The sequence below is a fragment of the Colossoma macropomum genome, unplaced genomic scaffold (assembly GCF_904425465.1).
Source record: "Colossoma macropomum unplaced genomic scaffold, Colossoma_macropomum, whole genome shotgun sequence".
Taxonomy (NCBI): domain Eukaryota; kingdom Metazoa; phylum Chordata; class Actinopteri; order Characiformes; family Serrasalmidae; genus Colossoma; species Colossoma macropomum.
Genome location: NW_023494797.1, coordinates 5,802,414 through 5,826,024, shown reverse-complemented (window position 1 = coordinate 5,826,024; position 23,611 = coordinate 5,802,414). Strand labels below are relative to the sequence as shown.

The following is a 23,611-nucleotide window of genomic DNA, read 5'->3' as shown; positions in this document are numbered from 1 at the left end:
TCAAGATAGTAAAAGTTGTTAATGCTGTTAAAAATAGTGGTTAATAATTTATTATGTTAACATGTTATTAACGTGTTAACTTTGCCAGCCATGATATATACAGCGGAGTTCAAAAGTCTGAGACCGCGTAAAAAAATATGATTAGTTTAATTTAAACCTGGAAATAAGCAGTTTTAGAATTTAAAACAAGAAAAATCCCTTCCATTGAAGCACATGTTCAGACTCTCAGGTGGATTTGGTTTACTCATCAGAGGCATGTTTAAGTTAATTAAGTTGCAGCCATTGTCATTAAAGCAAAAGGAGGACATTCCAAATACTAAGAAAGCATTAAAAAGATTGTACTTTTCACTCAAATTGTTATGCTGGCAATATAATTTATAATTAAAAACTTTATATTAAATTAGAAAATAACACAAAAAATTTCCAGTAGTAGTCTCAGTCTTTTGAGTCAACTGTATGTTTTTACTGTTGTACGCACAAGTTTGCATATGCATGCAAAGGCAACCTTGGTCAAATAACATATTTTATTGATTTTCTAAGTGACAAAAGAGGTAACATATCCCCTGCAGAGAGCACACCATTGCAGATTTTAATACAAAAATACTGTTTATTGTAGAATTTAACATATTGGAAAAAAGTAAAATGTGGCCTGTGCAAAAGTTATTGTATATTTTATGTTTTATTTTTTTCCCAGTATGTTAAGTAATTGAATAGCAATTGTGCGCTTAAGTTTGCTGAAAAAAGCCACATATAAGTTTGTTCCCAGTATAGGGTGTGTACATATCTACACAATATGGACAAAAGTATTGGGACACTTACACATTACACCCGCAGGAGATTTTATGACATCCCATTCTAAATCCATAAGCAATAATATGGAGTTGGTCCCCCCTTTGCAGCTGTAATAACTTCCACTCTTCTGGGAAGTTTTCTACAAGATTTTGGAGCGTGTCTGTGGGATTTTTTGCACATTCATTTGTGAGGTCAGACACTCATGTTGGCCTGGCTCACAATCTCTGTTCTAGTTCATCCCAAAGGTGTTTGATGGGGTTGAGGTCAGGCCTCTGTGCGGGCCAGTCAAGTTCTTCCAAACCAAACTCACCCAGCCATGCCTTCATGGACCTTGCTTTGTGCACTGGCGCTCGGTCATGCTGGAACAGAAAAGGGCCTTCCCCAAACTGTTCCCACAAAGTTAGAAGCAACTGTCCAAAATGTCTTGGTTTGCTGAAGCATTAAGATTTCCCTTCACTGGAACTAGGGGTCCTAGGCCAACCAGTGAATAACAACCCCATAGCATTAGCCCTCCTCTACACCTGGCACAATGCAGTCAGGCAGGTAATGTTTTCCTGGCATTTGCCAAACCCAGACTCATCCATCAGACTGCCAGATAGAGAAGTATGATTCGTCACTCCACAGAATACTACTTTTTCTACTGCTCCAGAGTCATGTGGTGCTTTACACCATTCCCTCTGACACTTGACATTGTGCTTTTTGATCTTAGGCTTGTGTGTAGCTGCTCAGCCATGGAAACCTATTTTGTGAAGCTCCTGATGCACAGTTCATTTGCTGATGTTACTTCCAAAGGCAGTTTGGAACTTGTTAGTGAGTGATTTAACGAGGATAGGCACTGAGTGGTCTAACGCTTTGTTGGCTGTTGTTGCTCCTAGGTGCTTCCATTTCACAATAATTGCACTTACAGTAGACTGGGGCAGATTTAGCAGGACAGAAATTTCACTGACTTGTGGCAGAGGTGGCATCCTATGACAGTGTCATGTTTAAAGTCACTGAGCTCATCAGTACAACCCATTCTACTGCCAGTGTTTGTCTACCGAGACTGCAAGGCTATGTGCCTAATTGTATCCACCTGTTAGCAATGGGTGTAGATGAAACATCTGAACTCAACAATTAAAAGGTGTGTCCTAATACTTTTGTCTATATAGTGAATATATCCCCACATCCTGACAAGGTGTACATACAAATATGTGTGTGTAGGTAGAGTTTGCATTGCAGAATGCACAGGAAAATGTACCACATGCTCCAAGAGACAGAGATAGAGAGATGAAAAGAGGAAAAGGAAAACAGTGACCTCTCCATGTTCCTATGTTAGATTGACTGAGTGACTGGTATTTAAAGTGAAAGATGGATGAAGATGAGCTGCATGAGTGTGTGTGTGTGTGTGGGTGTGTGTGCCTACGTCAGTTAGATCTTTGGGAACGTGCTGTAGTAGATCTCTGACTCAAGGTCATGGAGGGCTACAGAGATGGTATTTTCACACAGCTGATATTTTGACTGCAGGTTTGATTGAATTACCGTGTTGAATGGATAAGAGCATAAGGCCACTGCAGCTTGCGCTACTCTGCTGTTGGCTGCGCACAGCTGGATGAAGGCTCGCACGGAAATACGGTGGTGTTAAAAGGTCCTGAAATGCCCCGTCAGGGCCTGTAACTTGATTGTATTGCATGGAAAATGCCAGAAGCAGCAAAGGACAACTCGCCATAAAACAAGCTTTACAAAAAGTGCTTAATATTTGAATTGATTTTCATGACAAGTACAAAAACATTTTTTTGCTAACCACAAAATGTATTGTTATTCTAATAACCTTGCTGAAAGTGCACTGGATGGTGGAGCTTGCTGAAAGAAATGTTAAACTATATTGAAACAGGTGTCTGCTGTACTGTTGACAGGTTTACAGGTTCACTTTTAAAGGGCTCACATGGAAAAGGGGATTTTCGTTGCATTTTTGGAATGAAAGAGTTTGTTGCTATTGTATGTAAACATTCTTAAACTTTCACAACGTCCAATTAAAGGGATTTCAAAATTTCTACATAATTCATTAATGATAATGTGACATACAAACAGTGCAAACCACATTACATTTAACCACTTTAGCTGGATGTCGTTTCAAATGGAAATGAAAACACAGCAGATCCTCAATCACCTCCCACTGTCCAGTCCATTTTATTTGAAGTAGTCCATTCTATTTTCAAGGCAGCGGACATAAAGGAATTGTGGGGCTTTTGGGGTTAGTCATAGCCTAACATGGACACCAGAGCAATGAGGCCTGGCTGAGGAGTCACCTGACTCAGTCAGCTGCATCAGGTGCTGTTGCAGTCTCCCTGCTTTGTCTGTGCAACAAGCCATGAACCAGCTGGTGCTGAAGTTTGAATGACTGTAATATTTATATATATTCCAGCAGTGTCTGATGGTGGTGGCATGAGTAAAGGACCCATGTATGAAATGAAACTGTCAGAAATTTGAATTATACAAATATGTGATATAAATTTTTGGCCATACCACCCACTATTATGTCTGCGCTTGCAGAAAATGATTCTGTTACTGCAGTGCTGTATAGTGCCTTTATCTTTATTTGCCTTTTATCTGTGTGGTGCGTGCTGAGGGTTAAGGAAGGCTGGGATGGTGTGTCAGTTGTGTGTGTGTCTGCATATGCGTGAGCCTTCCAGGCTGCTGTTGGATCCACGCTGGGGTAATCCTAAACCCCAGGGTGCTTGTCCCTTGTTTAAACTCAGCTGTAAGTGCTGGGGGTCATGTGAATGTGAGTTTCAGTCAGCTATGAGTACAGGAGCTGCTGGGTAGCCTCTGCTGCTGTGTACAGCTGTGCTCTCCATTTGTTTTCTCCCCTGTTGAGGTGCATTACAACTCACTGTTATCAGTACCATCCTGATACACTGCTGCAATCATCAAACTTGACGTAGGCCAAAGAGACAGCTGTAAATCCAGTACTCAGTATTTCTATACATAGAATAAAACTATGGCTGTCCAATGAAAAAAGTAGCTCATCATGATTAATTGCATTACCTTTGGGTAGTTAATCACATGGTTTGCTAAACTTTTACTCTAAAGAATTATTTTTTCCATTTAAAAAGCAGCAAATTTGGCTATATGTTTATAAGTGGCCAATTTAAGCTTTGGCAGGGTGTATTTTTCGCTTTCAGTACATTATTGAATGTTTAACGCAGTGTTCACGTGAATCCAAACATGAAAATCACATGATTTCCACAGAATAAGTGCAGTTTCCAGTTTACATCACCAACGTCCAGTGAGAGCAACAGTAGCTGCATGTTCCAACGAATGAGTTTATAAATCATATGTATCATGTATACAGTCAATGGCCCATATTTATCAAGCACGGAACACTGATTTAAGATCAGCTTTCATCAGTTTGTGTATTTCTATTCAGTGTTAGATCTATTCAGTGTTTGACCCCAGTTCAGAATTCTTACTGTGAGAAGTTTGATAAAAATGGGCCAGTGCTACCAGCTCATGCGTGACTGTAGCTTCTCTTTCTTGTTCTGATTCATACAGCTCATGGATTCTTGTTACAGTGGAGGGCTCAAGGGCAACTATAACTTTTCACCTTGCTGTTGCTTTTGTTTGTTTCCTATTCATTGATTTACCCACAGCTCTGCTGTAAGCACTATCCAGAGTAATCTACTGTAGGTGCTGAAGGTGTTGCTTTAAAAGCCTTTTAAAAGCTTCATTTAACCAAAAGGGCTGCAGTCGCAGCGAGATACAGTGCGTGAGCAGCTGTGCTCCAGTCTACACTACTAAAGATTATAGAAATGGTCAAACTAAGAAAATATAATAGTAATAATAATAATGATTTATCATTAATTATTAATGGTGTTTATGTGTTATTAACACATTAACTTTGAGAACCGTAAAATAAATACTTACACTGGGTCCCTTTGAACAAATGACCATGAGGCATTGTCAACCCTGTAAAAATTGCTGTGAAATTGCAGTGATACAAAGTAAACTGCTGTAAAATTCATCGTGGGTGGCATTGTGGTATGAAGTAAATTAGTGGCATTTACTATAAATTTTTACCATAGTGGGCATGGCTGTTCCACAAGTCAGTGCAGGTGATGCTGTTTTAGCTGCACTTTTACATTTTTTTGTGATGTTACATGATCTTATTGCACAAAGTTATCAATTTGCTCTATCAGCGGTATGGTTGTTCCAGCCTATCTTGTCTATTAAAAATCCACTGGTAAACTGCTATAAGCTTTGACATGCGACTGCTTGTGCCTGAAGGTCAGGAAAGAGATAAATATAAAAGATAAGCACCAGAAGCATGTATATATACTGTCTATAATGCAGTAATTAGATGTGAAATGATATAAATAATTCAGTGGCTGCAGAATTGTCTGTATAAAGTACTTGCTGTATGTTTACTTAAAATTAAGTTAAATGTACCCTAATCAATTCATAATGTCAGTTGCAGTAATATACTTCCGTTCTATTTGACCACACACTTACTATATATACATTTACCATGTAAGGGTGGAATCCTGTCTGATTGAATGGGTGACTGAGTAGTGCATCGCCCACCCATCATTTCACCCGGTGAGACCTTGTCCATTGCACTCAGTGAGAGCATAACCAGTCATGGACTGTCATGTGATGTATGACAAATGTCAGATTCACCACTGTAAGATACCATATTATGATGCAGTATGTTAGCCCACCATTTATTAATTTTACTCTGGTGGTAGTGTTAGCCTAGCATTTTAACAAAGAATCAGGCCTGTGCACAAACATTTTGTGGGGCAGTAACTCAAAAAATTCAAAGGACACCCAGAATAGGGCATTGAACTGACAACCTTTCTGTGAGTAAAATGAGTGTTATTCACTAATAGTGTTATTCACTGCTCTGACTGTTTTATACAAAAATGAGAAAATTGAGTTCTAACTCTTTTTAAGCAGGTGGTCTCTTTAAAAGCTCAACAAAACCTCACATAAATCAGGTGTTTTTACAATGACAGAAAACGTGTGCTTCCTTGCTGTTGACGTTACGTTTGGTTGTTCGGAATAATTACATTAAGCAAAATGATGTGTCATTATCAGATATCATCACTGCTTTATTGGTGTGATTTCCAGTGCTGTGATGTGTGCATCTGTGACAGGTCGGAATCACTGAGGTGAAATCGCCACAGGTGATGGTACTGCCCCAAAAGTGCAGGGCCTCAAGCCCTCCCTGGGGTCTAATTGTGCACGAGCCTGCAATTACTCTTACTCTGACAGCAGCATTAGCCTAGCATGTTATCAAAGAATATTTTTGAAAGGTGATATTCTAAAGAATCAAGGTTTCATTTTTAATCATCAAAAAGAATCATAGATAATACATCGGCCATGCGTTGGCTATTGTGTATTGTTTACCAGGTATGTCACTCCCTCAGTGGCACTTGGTTGCCGTACTCTTTAAAATAAGCTCTTTTTCAGTAGATTTATAAGTTGTAAACAAGCATCACAAGCTGGTGAAATTATAGTTAATTCATCCTCTGAATGACAGAATTCGAGTGCTGTTAGTTTATTTTCCTTAATTGATGCATATCTATGTCTATATGTATCTATACGTCTATACAAAGAGTATTTAGAACTGGTGAAATTATGGTTAATTCATCCTCTGAATGACAGACGCAAGTGTTGTTAGTTTATCTACCTTAATTACTGAGGAAGTTGTTATTGTATGTATCACTGCATTGACTATAGCCAAGCAAGTTAGCTAAGGAAAGTGATCTTTCAAATCTTTCAGTCTTTCAATATTTCTCTCAAAAGAGAGTGAGTCATTTTAAATGATGCATTAGTATAGGGTTGGGCAATATGACAATACTTTATTGTTATTGTGATATGCTTTTCTGAGCATACTGTCGATATTGTCAGTATGTAAATAACATCAACTGCATGTTTCATTACAATTAGTCCTGTTTAATTGGATTAGTGCAGTACAGTTTGTGAAATCTAATGAAAATTATTGTTATTTTGTAGGTTATCCAAAAAATAGGTTTATTATAGTATTTTATAGTATCTATTTTGACTGTTCCCACTTATTACATCTCAGAAAAACTAAATATCTTGATACATATTGTGTATCAGGAAAATATCTTGAAGTGTTGTGATATTTTTTTATTCCTGTATTGCCCAAAACTACGTCAGTCCCCTACGGGGCAGACACAGGCACATACATTTTATGGGCCATGAGCACACGTATGCTATTAACGAGCCGCAGCAAGTGGCAGGCCGACATGTTCAGCATTTGAAAGAGCACACCATGTACACACACAAGCATGTGAGGAAGCACCTTTTACTAACTATTTCTGTCTTGTTCAATCCTGACACCGGAGAGTGTTTTCATGGCTGCGGTTTGGACAGGAAAGAGGGATGAATTAGGCAGATGATACTAAGTGAGGGAAGTAAACAGATTGGAGAGTTTAGCCGAGACCTCCTGTACCTCCGAGCTGGAGGGATAGGGTTTCAGGCACTGATGTTAGAGAGCATTAGCGGCCCCTGCCCTGAGGCTCAGGAATCCAGCCTGATCGGGATGGGGCGGTAGAGTGTAGAGGGGCACTGCATGAGGGGTCAGGCTGAGAGGACCTCTAGCGTCATCACTCACATTCCAGCCCCCAAAATACCAGCCTTTAGGGGCAGGACCGGAATGCAAAGATACACTCGTCTTTGAAGATCGGATAACAGAGGAGAAGAGAGGGAGAGGGAGAGAGAGAAAAAGAGAAAGGGAGAGGGGGTAGTCAGGCCATCACATGGACTAAATCAGTGTTCATTTTGCTTCTTTTTTTATTTAGTCATGGGTTGTTTTCATGCCTAATTTGTGTGTTTGAGTTCTGGGTTATGTGACAAGCATTTTTCATTTAGTTTGATTGGTTTTAAAATTGCAGTAGCTAAAACTACAAGTAGGTGTTCCAGTCAAGAAACCTGCAGGGATATTTTTCCACACCTTCAAAGTTCAGTCCTAGATGTTGGTTGCATTTTCTGCTTCTCACAATCCAAGTAATTCCACACATACTCAGTGATGTTGAGGTCTGGACTCTGGGGTGGTCAGTCCATTGTTCTGAGAACACCAGCAGCTTCTTTGTTTGATTTACAAATGTTCTCCTTTTTTTGTCTGTTTTCTTTTCTCAGTTATGGCTTCTTGACACCTACACATCCTTTCATAGCGCTGAGTTGCCTTCTCACAGTGGAAGGATGGACAGAAACATCTGTGGATGTTTTCAGATCTGTAGCAAGAGTGGAGCTTAATTTTCTCCTCTCTTTCAAACGTGAAAGCTTTAAGTACTGTTGGTCCCTCAGGTTGAGTACTGGTGGTCTTCCAGGTGTTGCACGGTTGTTAACAGTTCCATTTTCTATACATTTTTGGAAACTTCAGTTTTTCCACTTATTTTTCTTTGACTTTTTCTTTCCTTATGCAAGTGGATTGTCGTATATCTAATCCCATTTGCTTTGACTGGAAATTAAATGTAATAAGGGTGTGTGGCATGCGTCCCTTCCTCGGCCCTAATGACGTCCTCCTCCCGCTGTCACTCGCCTCCTCGGCAGTGGTCAGGATTTGCGTGCCGTTCCCCACTCACTCGCGGCTCTCTCCCCACTGTCCTCGCTGGGGAGAGCTCTGATAGGCTACTTCTGATATGAAAACCATGGTCTAATGTTGAGTTCCCTCATTTGGTGCAGACCATCATGAAAGTGTGTTTCAGGAAACTGAACCAGTGTTCGCTTGGAAGTGGATTCAGTGGGGTTCATTTGTTCATTGCATGCCCAAGTATAAGTGGAGCATTCACACCTGTCAAAATAAACCAAACTAAAGAAAACTTTTGACTGGTCCCCAACAAAAAGTCTAAGTGTGAAAGCTCCCCTCATTGTAGCCTCGGGACCAAAATACATACAGTGCATTTCAATCACATCATATTCAGTAGCAAAAAAAAAAAAACAAAACAAACAAGAAATATAATGACTAAAATTCAGTTCATTTTAGTTCTCTGGGAGGGGATCAGAGAAAGAGAGAATGTAAAAGAGTGAAAAAGACTGAAGATGAGAGAGCAGAAGAGAGAGAGAGACAGTGAGAGAGAGAGAGAATTCTTGTCTTGCTGCTGAAGTTTTCTCAGGAGCTCTTCTGCTTCTTTTTACCGCCTCTGTCTGCCGTAAATCTGCTTGCGTGTCTTTCTTTCTCTTTGCCAACAGAGCTGAGACACCCGTCACTGTTGTGGGAGCCTTTCTGTTTCTCACCGTCCTCTATACTTCCTTACTCACTCGTTCTGTCTTTTTCTGTGTGTCTCACTTTCTCTTTCATTCTCTGTCTCTCATTCCTCTGCGCTGTCACTGTCTTCTATTCTTCTGCATTCTCTCTTTCTCTGACTCTTTTCCCAGTTGACTGTAATTCTCTGACATTTAGTCATTGTAGTTTCTGTTTCTTATATCTTGTGACTAAAATTGAACTAAAAGTAAGTGCAGTGGCATTCATAGGTTCTTCTCAGCCGCAGGGCTAAAAGAAATGAATGCCTGGAATATTACCATTATGTAACTTGCTTGTTTACTCGCCATTGCAGTGTCTCAGACAAGTTGATGCTGTAATGTAGACTAATGGTTGAAGTACATTATTAAGTTACTCTTGAGCTGTGTAAAATGACCTAAGTAGTGATGTAAAGATGTTAGGGGGCCCAGTAGTCACACTAGTGTAGTTGCACAACTGACTAAATGTATTTTAGGCTCAAGACTATGACTAAGGCTGGCTTTATAAGGTGAAACTTTCAAACAACTAGTTCAGTGGTCAGCAACCCAAATGTTAAGAGGAGCCATTTTGTCCTTTCAACAAAAACCAAACCACCTTGGGAGCCACAAGTCTCAGTACGTGCTAATATAATAGTATCGGATGAAAAATATAAACAAAATCACAGGCTTACTTTGCTTTGCTTTAAGCTTTAGGTCAGCTGTAGCTGCTTTTCTCGCATCTCCGTCAGGAAACTTTTCCGCGAAGTAGAATAGTTTTTGTAAAATGTCTCTCAATGTTTGACTTTTTGCACAGATGAAGTCAGTTTCTCGTTCTAATTTTCCCGTTCCACCTTAAAGACTTCATCTTTGCGACTTTTTAGTGTTTGACAGTTATCGGTTCAATGCAGATTAAATGTATCAGGAAACCAGCTGGAGTGATTATAAATGCAAATAAGTCCATTCGTCTCTGAAGTATCAATGTTCATCTTAAATCTTTCTCTTTGCCATTTTGTTAGTGACTAGCTAAGCGAGACTGTTGTCTGCGTTGCTGTGTGACCAGCAGTCTGCACGCCAATCTTCAGGGTTAAGGGGTGAATTAGCAGATATAGGCTACATTAACTCCAGCGTTTAAGACAGTTTATTGTTAAAACTGTTAGAACAGTCAGCAGAGCTTTATTTTACTGCAAAGGAGGATAATTTTATATTTACCTAAAAGTCTAATTCTGCTGCGGAGCTGCAACAGGACAGTAAAAGAGCTGCATGTTGCCAACCCCTGAACTAGATGCATGTTATGAGTTTCCTGCAACATTTCTGTGCAACTTGAAAGCTGTGTGAAGCAGTTCAAAAGTTGCATGCAACATAGTTACACACTAGTTAGCCAAATTAGGAGCTCCACTCTTTGTTCTCACTATAAAGTGAGCTTTGTACTTTTCATATTTGCAGCTTTTTGATCATCTTCGGATACTTTTCTGTCCATTTGGGGCTGTTTACCATATATTTGTGCGCATGTTTATTGATGACCTCACCTTGGTCTTCTATTCTGTAAGAATTTTCCTTTGGATACCAAAGAAATCTTGTGTAAGATTGTGTAACATCACTGTGTAAGATTAGGAGGCATCAAGAGAGGAGAGAATAAATATTCTAGCTTGCAGCTGTTGCAGCTGAGTTTCAAATGAGTTGCAGGACAATTTACATTATGCAACTCAATTGCAATTTAGTTTCATATATCTTTCAAGCAACGAAGTTTCACTGTGTAAAACCAGCCTGAGATTAAATAAAAAGAGCAAGCAAAATGAACACACATGACCTGCCTGACCCACTCTTTCTGTCTTTCTCTCGCTTTCACTCTGTCATTGATTACTTCATGCTGTCTTCATCTAGCTGCAGTCCATAAGCAGAGAGCTGTTATTCAAAATATGTAATTTAAAGGTCACACCTTGGCCTTTTGTAAGCTAGCCGAGCCTTGCGGTTTTCATCCGATTCATTCAGGCCTTTCCAGCTGTTCTCTGAAGGCCATCACCTCTTTATTAGCTGCAAACACACAAACACACACGCACACACATACATGATAATTCATTCAATATCTCCCAGAACAGGAAGCTCTCAAGGAGACTGTAGCTCCAGGCAGTTTCATCTGGATAGTGTCTTGGTATTCCATAAAGAGCAGAAGGTCTACCTACGCAGCAGTTCATCGTTTGTTACATGATGCAATGACGCAAACTAGTGTTAAATGCAAGTATTTGAGTTTTATTTCTTGAAGACTTGAGTGCAAATCAAGGCTGAACTTCAAACTAGAGCTATGATGTGGACTCTGAGCATTTTGAGAATGGTGCTATATGACTTGAAAGAAAAAACACAGAGAAAATAATTCTTAGTTAAATAATTTCATAGAAGCTCTTTCTACTTTCTGCATGGTCAAACTGAAGTTAATGTTATGTATTATTGTGTGTGCTGTAAATGCAGTTAAACTTGTAGTACTTCTTCACAAGCCTTCAGCACAAGGTAGTCGTAAAGAAATAGTTTAATCAAAAATATCAGTTGGAAAGCACAAATAGCCCCCAGTTAGCTTTTGCAAATCACTGTTGGGCAGTCTTTAACCCTAAGAATAGGTCACACAAAAAGGTAAAGAACCTGTTTTAGATGTATCTTTTTGTTCAAAAGTTTGTAGACGCCCCTTCTAATGACGGATTTCAACTGCTTTAAAGTGCACTCAGGCATTCACAGCTTCTGTAAACTCCATAGAGAAGCACTGCTTTTTGTAGCACTGGCTGAATAGAATTGGACACTCTGGAGCAACTGCACAAGAGCCTAAGGTCACCATGACCATTGCCCAGCATTGGCTAGAGGGCTGTGGAGCAGTGGAACTACGTTCTCTGGAGTGATGGAGCTCTATCTACTACCTTTGGGTTGAGTTGGAGTGGTGTTTGTGATCCTGAACTAATCATTCAGCATCAGTACCTGCAAGCACACGCACACATAGTCCCCAGGGGGGCTTGAGCACCTGCCCTTTTGCCCTCAGACTGTCCTTTTGGTAGGTGTGTATGATAACTGTATTGCCTCCACCATTCCTCAAGCTATGTTTCAGCGGGATGAGGCTCTGTGTTGCCCTAGGAATAGAGCTAGTGGGTCAGCTTGGGTTCAACGAGATTTATCTCTCTTGGGCGCTCCCTCTGGTGCAGTACTGACCATCTGTGGTTCTCCTCAGAAACTCCCGCCTGTCACTGATCACCACAGCGCTGGAAGTACCAGCAAAAAAGACATTTTGGACAACAATCAAATGTAACATGAACAAGGGGTGTTAGTAACTTGCTACACCACATTTTCATTATGGAAAAAGCATGGAATTATATAAAACTCTGTGGAACTCTTAAATAGGTTTGTAACTAAGTAATAGACAGAGATTACGCAGTGTAGTGAATTATGCCATGGCTTTACATGCTGGTGACTAGGCTTAATGCTGCATTTGGTTTTGCCTTAAGCATGATTACACTGTCTCTCTTGATAAGAGTGATTGCAAGAGTATTTGAGTACCTGACCACACTAATGCTGTTGTGGCTGAATGCAATCAAATTCTCACAGCAATGTTCCAATGTCTACTGTATAGCCTGCTCAGAAGACTAGAGGCTGTTACTGCAGCATACAGGGAACACATTCATTATTGGCACCCTTGGTTTCAGAAGAAATGCTGGATGAGCAGGTGTCTACAGACATTTGGACATATACATACAGCGGGAGTGCTGGAGCATATCCCAGCGGTCATTGGGCAGAAGGCAGGAAACACCCTGGACAGGTCGCCAGTCCATCGCAGACGCATAGACATACACAATCACACAGACAGGGGCAGTTTAGTGTGTCCAGTTGACCAGACTGCATGTCTTTGGACTGTGGGAGGAAACCAACACAGACACAGGGAGAACATGCAAACTCCACACAGACAGGACCCGGGGAATTGAACCCAGGACCTTTTTGCTGTGAAGCAACAGCGCTACCCACTGTGCCAACCCATTTATTTACATAGTGTATGTGACAGCTGTTATTTGGCTAGAGCTGCAGTGTTCTTTGAAATTTGAGGGGTTCTCAATAGAGAATTATTGCTGTATGTGATTTAGATGCTAAGCTTTTTTTGAGTTTGCTGTGTAATAAGCATTGATTTGTGTGCTGTGAGGTGGAAAAAAGAATTCCCAGTCATTCACAAATAGCATTTTTTGTGTTTTTCAGGTGTAACATCAGGAGCTGAACTGTCATTCACGTTGGAGCCCAGTGACATCATTGCGGTCCAGCAGCAGCCATTGATGCTGCACTGTCAGGTGGAGGGAATCCCCCCCATCACCACGCAGTGGAGACGCAACGGGGTGCTTCTGCAGGAGGACCAAAACCACGCCATGTTCATCAATGGCTCGCTGCTGATAGGCCGCTTCCAGAGGAGCAGGTCCGACGGCTCATCTGATGAGGGAGACTACGAGTGCGTGGCTCAGAATTCCTTTGGGCTGGTTGTGAGCCGCAAGGCGAAAGTACAGGCTGCCAGTAAGTAGCGTGCACCCGATTACAATCTGAGTGTTGCTGTGGGGAAGATGTGCCTATGTGAGAATGCAAAATGTGGTTCCATGTGGAAGCAAACTGTGCATTCAGTGGTTACGTTTACACACAAAGATTTTCACCAATCCAACTGAATGTATTCCGCTTTGAAATTTAGTCTGAGGTGTTTATATGCACACTCTGCTCAACCTACTGATTACATGTACATTATGTGTAATCAGATCTAAATTTACACACATGCAGGAAATACCCCTTAGTGTAGATGTTACTATGACAACAAGGATCACGTGAGTCCAGTCAGAGTGAGACGGGTAGCACTACGCAATGCTGCATTCACAGGTGTGCGGTAGAGCCGCCATGGGAAGTTCTGCCACGGCAAGCTGCAACGGTCCACAGGCCGTAGCGGTGAGCGGAATGCTCCGTCAAGAGTCCAGTTTTCCAGCTTTTGCTGTCAACCGCAGCGGGGGAGTAAACTGGATGTTGTTTTTTTTTTTAGTGGAGACGCGGACACCAAACGACTCGTTGAATTCCAAACTCAGTAAATACAACAAAAATAAAAGAGTTCTGACCGTCATTCTGTCCATTTTTAAATGCCATTCAGCGCTAAGATAATGTTACCGAAACGTAAAAAAGAAGAGTGCTGTGTTTCATTAGTGGTAAAGTTGGTTTAGTAACTGATATGAGAGCTTGCTGACCATCCAAGCACTGTATGCCCCAAGGGCGCTGGTAGAACACAAATGATAAGCAATGTTTTTAGATTGGCTTTTTTCAATAGATGTGGGGTCTCAAGAGAAGACGCCAAATTTCGAACACATTGGCTGTTTGACCTTGGCAAGGTAAACAACCAGTTTTAAATTGTCAAAATACTTAGAAAACTGTGTGGTTTTTGTATTTGCATGGATGTTGAACTCAGATGAACTACATCATTTCACAGCAATTTCCACTGTATTTTAGTCTCAGAATGCAGCAGAATTTTCATGTTAAAATCACTAAAATTTTTATCATCATGAATTTTCATGTCTGAAAACAGCAATTGTAATATTGGAATCACTATATTACTTTAAGGTTGCCTTTTTGCTGTGTTATAGAAACTTTTCAATGTCTGCAGTTTAAATACTGAAGTGTAGTTTAAATACTGTCTGTGTATAGAAGAGTTCCAAAACAGATCAAAACAAACGTTTGTGTCTATCCCTGAAAATCAGTGATTTGGTTGAATTCTGGTATTAGACTTTCCATAAAATGTTTTAATACCATGGCACTGGGGTCAGAATAACTGGACAACCGAGACAGGACTGCATTTGTTAAGAGACGACAAAATGATCTTAACATGTATACACGTAAGATTTTCTGGAACACTTTGATGGCCATCTACATACAGACATTATAATACATGCATAAGCACTGAATAACATATTTATAAAGCAATACTTGAATATTTTTGAACAGCTTATGTCATTAATCACAAGCTGACATAAGATGTTTCATGAAATAAATGACATTGTGTTGACATAAGTTGCCTCAGACAGACATTGTTATGAAGCATCATTCCCAAGTAATGGAACTTATAAACAGAAGACCAATTAAGACCTGTGTGGCTGCAGACATGAACAGCTAACACTGTTTTTGATATTTTTCATTTTTGAAATTTGGGAGCATCATAATCTTCATTAGAACTGGTATTTGGATCATTCTACCGAATTGGTTCAAAGTCAAGTTGAAAACACATTTCAGACTTTTAACTGAGTTGAACTTTAGACTAAAATCCTCTTGCTTTGGATGTTTGTGCCTAAATTATGTTTATTTTATTAAATTAAGGAGTTAAACATTCAGTTTTATCACTACTTATACAATATTAATATCTCTGAAACTTCACAGAATGTTTTAGTAGTGGCTGTTTTTTAGTGACTATTTTAAATAATTTTGAGCATTGCTTAAAAACACCAGCCGGTACATGACTAGCAAACACAGCTTTAAACAGTAGTACACACATAAAATCTAAATATTTTTCTTTAAAAGAAAAAAAAGTACTTTATTACAGAAATATTCCACATTGATTTTCAGACGCTGGGACACATTTATTTCAAAACTGCTCATCATGTGCTCATGAGGGACAGGGGTGCAGTCACACTACCTGCTGTAAAATGCAGGGGTGAGGCTAAAGCAACATAAAAACATACATAAACATACATATATATTTTGATAAGTGTAAATTTAGGGGTTGGGGTTTGGTACAGCCACTTCCCAATAGAAAGTACCCTATAAATGATGATTTTGTAAATATTTAGCTTATTATTAGATCAATTAATGTCTTGGATTTGAATAGATCATAACATATTTTTTTTAAATATCTGAATACTTAATTGATTTTTAACTAGTTTTTACTCTTTACTACTAGACCACAGTTTAAAGTAATTTGGTCGAATGATCCACATTATGTTCTTGCCTGTGCATCTGGCTTCATAGCAGAGTAGCAAATGTAACAAAGTCTGCTTATGTCAGTACAATGCCATTTACTTTATAAAATGTTGTAGGTCATTCAGCAGTTACTGGCACAAGCTGTTCATAAAAATTCAAGTATTGCTTTATAAATACATTATTCAGTGTTTATGCTTGTAATGACGTCCGTATGTAGGTAGCCTTCAAATAAACAGTTGCTATCTATTTTCTAAACAGAAAGGAAGCAGAGAAGCTCTGAATTGAGAATTTAATGCCGCTTTCTGAATGTAGCCCCAGATAGTCTGCAAATACAGGATGGTGGCTGACCATTTGATAGATGGACAATGTGGCCTTTCTTTCTACAGAGATAAATTGGCTTGTAGAATTCATCCTGCTTTTTTGTGACTCCTTTCTGCTCCTGTTCTTGCCTGGGTTGTGATTAATATGGCTAAATCTTGCGTGCTCCCATTGACCGTCGCCATTAAATCCTCGCATGCTGGGTTCCTTTCGCTCTGCTTTTGTCACAGGCGTGATAATCTCAACTGTCGCTGATGGCCATCTCTCCGGTGGCTGGCACCGAGGCGTTGTGCTCTTTTCTGCTCCCTCCATCCTGCCGAGCAGCCGCATGAATTGGCGCTTGTTCCCAGCCGACGCTGGAACATTGTTGCAGTTCTGGCCGTGTGATCCGATTTTCACGTACACAGCTTGCGTCTCGTCGACTGAAAAACATGACTGTGTCATGTGATCTTCCTGCCTGTCTCCATCTGAAAAACGTTTCACCTTTTTGACCCAGGTCTCAGCTGCAGATGTGAAACAGGAGAGAATGAAACAGAAGGCAGCGCTCTGTAGCTCTGCAGGGAGGTGGTGGGGATAGTTTGGCACGGAGGCCGACAGCACAGCACAGGGGGTCGTTAGAGGTGTCTGCAAGGCGTAGACTATTAATTAAAAAGCCCATTGCAGCGTTAATGTCACCGCACATATTTGGGCCACCGACAAACAAGGTAGAAAGGGAGAACACTTTTTCTTGGTCTGTCTCTTTCTTTTTAACTCTCTTTCCTTAATACACACACACACACACACACACACACACACACACATATTTATGTAATATTTAAGAGATATTTCCAAGGACATTAGATACAAGATAATCCACTCGCACAAGGATGTGAAAAGTTAAAGGAAATAAGTGAAAAACAGTACTCAAAGGAAGCTTTACTCTTGCTTCAGATCTGAAAAAAATCTATCCGTTCTTACAATCTGTGAAGACAACTCAATGCTAATATATATATATATATATATATATATATATATATATTCATATCTCATATCTCCAAAATGATAACTTTACAGAAGAAGGAAAAAACCTACTTTACTTTTAATGTAAGTCAATGGAACCAGACTTTTTTCCAGATCATTTTGGGTCATTTCTTTTAGTCCATTCATCTTGAAATTTGCATGCAATGTAAAGGGCAAGAGGCATTTTCAAATTGAGTCAAAAACTGAAAAATGTCAATTTTTTTTTTCGATAGCAGCGATATATATATATATATATATATATATATATATATATATATATATATATATATATATATATAAACATACACACACAATACAAAAAAGACAAAAAAGGCATGTAAGCACTTGAAAATATCGTTGCTGTTCAAAGAAAAAAATTAAGTTAATGTAAAGAGGTTTTACTCCAAGTGATTTTGGAGCATTTATATTGGTCCATTCATCATGACATTTTCAAACTATGTAAAGGACAGCCAGAGTATTTAAAAGACGTTAAAAAAAAACAAAAAATTAGATACATGCTTTTTTGGAAAGCGACAATATAAACCGATCAGGCATAACATTATGATTCCGATTCTGATGATGTTTCTACGCTCATTGTCCATTTTATCAGCTCCACTTACTATATAGGTGCACTTTGTAGTTCTACTATTACAGACTGTAGTCCATCTGTTTCTCTGCATACTTTGTAAGCCCCCTTTTACCCTGTTCTTCAGTGGTCAGGACCCCCATGGACCCTCACAGATTAGGTACTGTCTGGGTGGTGGATCATTCTCTGCACTGCAGTAACACTGACGTGGTGGTAAGTGGAGCTGATAAAATGGACAATGAGCGTAGAAACAAAGAGGTGGTCATAATGTTATGCCTGATCGCTGTATATGACACATTAAAATGATTTTAAAGATGAATATCTGCTCATCTTCAGCTCGTGACCCATAGGTCGTGCATTCAGAGACGCTGACTGCTGCTGTAACTGCCAACCACAGAACACACTGATGTTTGCTGTTGACTCTGCTCCTTTAGAGCTTGTTTCGCATCAAACACATCAAGCTGCTTTGCCGCTCTGTGCTTTGACAATGAAAGGCATCTGTGCCTGCGGTCTTGTCAGACTCACAGACGTTATACAGCCTATGCACACATACACACACATGCATGTTGGACAGCCCACGCTGTGGCATATCTGATTCTGGCCATCCAAGCGTTGGCCTCACACCGTGAAGTGTGTGATGCGACTGTGTCCCGTGTTAAAGAGAACACACACTTGCGTGCACACACAGTGAGGTATGACTCCTGCGCTGTATGAGTAGACAGCACACTGCTGAGCTGCTACAAACGCTCTGGCTCCAGTCTCAGCAGGAAAGTGGCGGCTGCTTGTCCTCTGGAGCCGTCTGTCCACTCCCAGACAACGGAAAGCAACAAAGCCCACCACAGTCCACTCACCATATAGGAAAACATTAGCCTCAAGTCCCTTTGGAACCAAATGGCAGTAGTCCTGTGAGTTAATATATTTGTGGCATCTTTCCATTTGGAGATAGAATGTAATGCGCAGATATTAGAAGCGTTTAATTTGTAAAACAGTCAGCTTTCTCTGGACATCTTTGCATATATCTGATAATGCATTTTCAGTATAGGCAGTCCTGCCATGAGTCAACAAATACTAAGAAAAATATGAAATAGATTGACCAAAGAAAAGGGGAAAACAAACAGAAACAGTCAAAATTACAAACAGGGAAAAACCCAGAACATGTTAACTGTACAGACATACCCCAACATCTCAAACGGCTACACATCAACTAAAAAGGTACAGGTGAGAATAAACAATAAAAGGGAGGTGGCAATATGAGGGACGTGTCAAGTGTGGAGTTAGAACAAGACAGAGCCTGAAGTGGGGCCAGGTTGAGGTAGAATCAAGTGTTGAGCCAGGGATGCAACCAGGAAAAGGTGGAGCCAAATAATGGAGCCAGGAGGAGATGGGGCCAGTAATGGAATCAGAGCTAGGAGGGAAAGAGCAAGGCAAGGAGTTAGAGCCAGGAGGTGAGGAATTAGGGTGGAGTCAGAACCAAGAGGTCAGGCCAATAGTGGAGTCAGGGCAAGCCTTAGGCTACGTTCACATTACCAGGTTGAAGTGGCACAAATCAGATTTTTTGCCCTGATGTGACTCAGATCTGATGTTTTCAGGGCTGTGTGGACACGCAAATCTGATCTTTTCAAATCCGACCTGAGCCACTTTCATTTGTGGTCCTAGATCGGATATGTATCCGATTTGTGGCCATGCGACCTTAATGTGAACGCCCAGATCGGATTTCATGTGCTGTTTTTCCACTGCGTGTGCACCATCATTCAGTGTTACCATGGCAGCAGTAGTGCTCAGTAGTTTGTTTGCTGATGATGCACGTGATTCGTTCACTTGACGTTACTGAGTAGGATGTGTGCATGCGGGTCATTTCAGGACGCCGGTTCGTTCACATTAATGACAGATTTAAATCACTAAACGAGTGTGAACCATCATGTCAGAGAAATTGGATTTGCACAAAAAATCAGATTTGAGCAATGAGTAAGATACAGAGGCAGGAAGGGTGGGTCTAGGAGTAGAGTCAGGAATGATAGGGACAGTATGGATGCAGGAGAAGGCAGAGCCAGGGATGGAGCTGGCACGCCACAGTTATATACTTTCCTTCTACACAGCTTCTACACACAAAACAGTCCGTAGAGGCTTTTTCAGCAGCACCTTTTCAGTTTCACATTCAAGGCAGAATAATAGGCTGCATAAAGTGTTAAAGAATGATTGTTTGGGGAAAAGGAGAGGGCACGCACAGGCATGACCATACAGTAGGAGAAAGGTTCTTAAATACGGCCGCCTTTCTATGGCATTCAGGGAAAACAGCAATGGAAAAATCATTTGCATAAAAGAATATTATCTGTCCCATTTCTTTTTATTTCATTATTTTCATTCTGTTCCGGCTACATATTGCTTATTGTCGCCTGCGTTAATGCATATCTATGCATCTCGCCATGGCTTTTTAGCGGGCTGATTTGCATTCAGCAGAGAGTCGAGCATGTACGGGCGGAACGGATGCGTTACGGAAGGGGAAAAGCGAGATAGAACTGAATTATTAGGTGAAGAGGTACTGCAACATTGTGTGAATAATTTAATTGTTATTATGATGTGAAGTAGATATGAAATACAATAAAATGAAAATCTGGGCGAGGAATTATTAGTTCATGAATAAAGATGATGGCTTTGTGTGACAAGGGAATTACATCTGAAAGGGCCTCATCGGCAGAAATGGGCGGAAGAGTTCGGCCCTGGAGTCTGCGGAGCAGGAAAACTGATATTTTCCTCTTTCAAGTTCAACCTCACGGCCACAGCGACTCCTTTCAGTGCCACGTCCTCTGTGAATAATGGTCAGGGTTCGCGTTTCCTGTTTGCCGGTGACCTTTTGATCTCTGACCCCTGGGCCAAAGGCTGGAGCATGGAGACTGAGATTCATGTTAATGAAGTGTGTGACAGACGTGGGAGGAGAGTAGTGGCCTGTGTGTATTCAGGGAGAATTGATGAATGTGTTGTGAGATGGATGAGCCTGGATCATGATAGTTTGGCAAAAAAATTATAATTTACACAATTTGCCGCTTAGCCTAAATGCAGTTTTCAGTACCCAAAACATGTCTGAGGTTTGCTTCCTTAGCTCTGCACAGGAGCTATGCTAATGTAACAAGAAGCTTACACCCCTACAATTAGCACTGTGATCTGCATGCCTAAATCATCACACATATCAATCTGTGTAGAATCTTGAAATAAACAGTATGACCATAATGTTGTAAATATGCTACAGTGGTGTTACAATGGTCTCTAGAGTGGGATTTTCCAGTTTAAAGACTATAAAATCTTCTCTTGATGTATCTTGAAGGTGAGAGGAACTGCTTTAGGGTAGGTGGACTGTTTTGAATTTTTTTCTTTGTTAGCTGGTGAAAGCAAAAGGATGCTAGCAGCTAACGCTACTGATAGGAAGCCAGATATCTTATTGCAACTCTGTAAGTGTGGTAACTGTCTTCAGTTCTGGCATTTATTTTGTGCTGAGAAAAGATAGAGTTGTTGTTCTCTTTACAATTTTGTTTGAGAAAAAAGTCACACAAATGCTAACTTGATTATATTTATGGGACTGTAGCTCAGTGGCTAAGCTAGCAGCCAGGAATTGTTGACACCAAAGGGATTGCCAACAGTTTTATGATGTATTTGTGCTGATGGCCAACTGCGCGATTACAAAGCTTCCATTTCTTGTTAGCTACATTAGCCTCAGAGCTCCAGTTCAAAACAAACTTTGGACACCAAACATGTCTTATCTGATGGATTCATGTAGATTGAAGGGAAAATTGATTGCTGTTGTAAATTACATTTAGATCACTTCAACTGACTCTCAATCCATCATAGAAAAAGCAGTGAAAGCATCAGGTTATCTCCCAGGCCAGTGGCCCTCTGAGGACCACTCCAAGCGTCCTCAATAAGGTCCTCAACGGGCCCTTTTATTGGGCAGTTCGTTCTCTTTTGTGACTTGAACAAAGCCCTCCAGTGAAGCTGTGATCTTGTCTCATTCTGTAGCTGGCGGTGGTAAGAGATCGTCTCTACTGTCTCTGGGCCTCCGTCTCCAATCAATGAGTCTCTAATAGCACCTCCAGGTGTTCTGGTGGAGATGGAGTTTGATCTGCGGATCATTACGCGTTGTAAGGCCTCTTGTACCTCCCACCATGGGCATTGTTAGAACATGAAGCAAAATCCATATTTCCTTTTTAAAAGCTGCGGACGGTCGCTCTTTTTTCATCCTGTCATTTCCCTTTGTTGCTTTTGTTGTGGCCTCTATTTCTTGCTCTCTCTCTCTCTTTAAGTGCGCATGGTAGGCATTGGAACTCATTGTGCCCCAGTGCAGAAGGCCAATGAAGTGGTGAGACACAGTATCAAAGAGTGAGTAATTCCTTTTCAAGGAGGTGAAAGGAGAGAGGAGAGAATGGTCTTCCTCCTCCACCCGTCCCATTACTTACACTGCAAACTGTAAAGCACGCATAGGCTGTGTTCAATTAGAAGTCTTATTCTAGAAAGTGACCCATATCTGTCATTAGTGTGACCAGACTTGTGTTCTGAAAAGACCCACGTGCGCACATCTTGTCGAGTTAAAACCACTGCTAACAGCCTCCCACTCTCCCACACTGGATACTGAGGAGATGATGATGTGTGCTTGCGCAGTGAAGTGCCTCAATTGTGTATCTGATCTAGGACCACATATAGAAGTGGTGCAAATCTGATTTAAAACAATCAGCTTTTTTATGTTCTGCCAATATATACAATGATATCTAGTAAGCTAAGACGGCCACAACTGGATTTTTTGTCTGATTGGCTATTCTCGCATCCGTGTGTATGCACTTCTGTGCACTGGGTTTAATCTGTCTGACGGGAAATAGCCATTTCCAAGCAGTTGCCCACTCTGCATGCCATTAAGTCATATGGATCAAGATAGATATATCAATATATCACCATTTACAGGGTACTTTTGGGGTATTTATAGGGTTTATAGGGTACTTTTTTTATCATTAGTTAAATATTTTGTGGAAAAAAAAAAATGCTGTCCCACATTTTCATGTTACTACTGAAACATGCGTTTTAGGCCTTAGGCAGAGCCTTATTTTAGCCACACCTCTGCATTTTAGAGCAGGAAGTGAGGCTGCATCCCTGTCCCTCATGACCACATAGTCAGCAGTTAGATCCCACTGTTTTGAAGTAAATTTGTTCTAAAATTCTATTTTAGAGCTCTATTATTAAATGAGATATCTTTGCCTGTTTTCCAACGCCTCATGCCTCAGGTTTTCTGAAGGCCTCAGGGATGTGTTTTGCGATAAAGTGCACTGGACATTCTGATGACTAGTGCCATTTCAGCCCTGTCACTTTGCTTCCCAAAACTTTGCTCTCCCATAGCAGGGAGTCAATTGTGCACTCCTATTTTATCTCTCCATCACTGTCATTTGGTAGCTTGACTTTACTGACGTAGCGCGAGGCAACGTATTGCTGTTCTTTCTGTTTTTGCCATACCCTAATTTTAGTATGGCAAGTATGATGGGTAAATTGTTGGTGGGAGTAACTTCTGCCATAATACAGTGGTACAGACCACAATGTTCACTTGTTCAGCAAACAGCTGAAGCCTTCTGCATACCCTAATAATCAGACACTCATCCTTAAAAACCTTGATTACATTGTAAAACAAATGGCATACAAGAGTAAATATCATTTGAAAAGGCATTCTAAATTGAGGTATTTTGACAAGCATTTTTCATTAGGTTGAAT

At 40.5% G+C, this 23,611-nt stretch overlaps 1 protein-coding gene across 1 annotated transcript in view; it reads left to right on the top strand.

Moving 5' to 3' along the window:
* igdcc3 (immunoglobulin superfamily, DCC subclass, member 3) overlaps positions 1-23,611 on the top strand; it is a 128,938-nt gene that overhangs the window by 7,230 nt on the left and 98,097 nt on the right. The window contains exon 2 of the mRNA XM_036584499.1: positions 13,237-13,542. Coding sequence (XP_036440392.1) covers positions 13,237-13,542 — 306 coding nt within the window. The remainder of the gene's footprint in view (positions 1-13,236; positions 13,543-23,611) is intronic.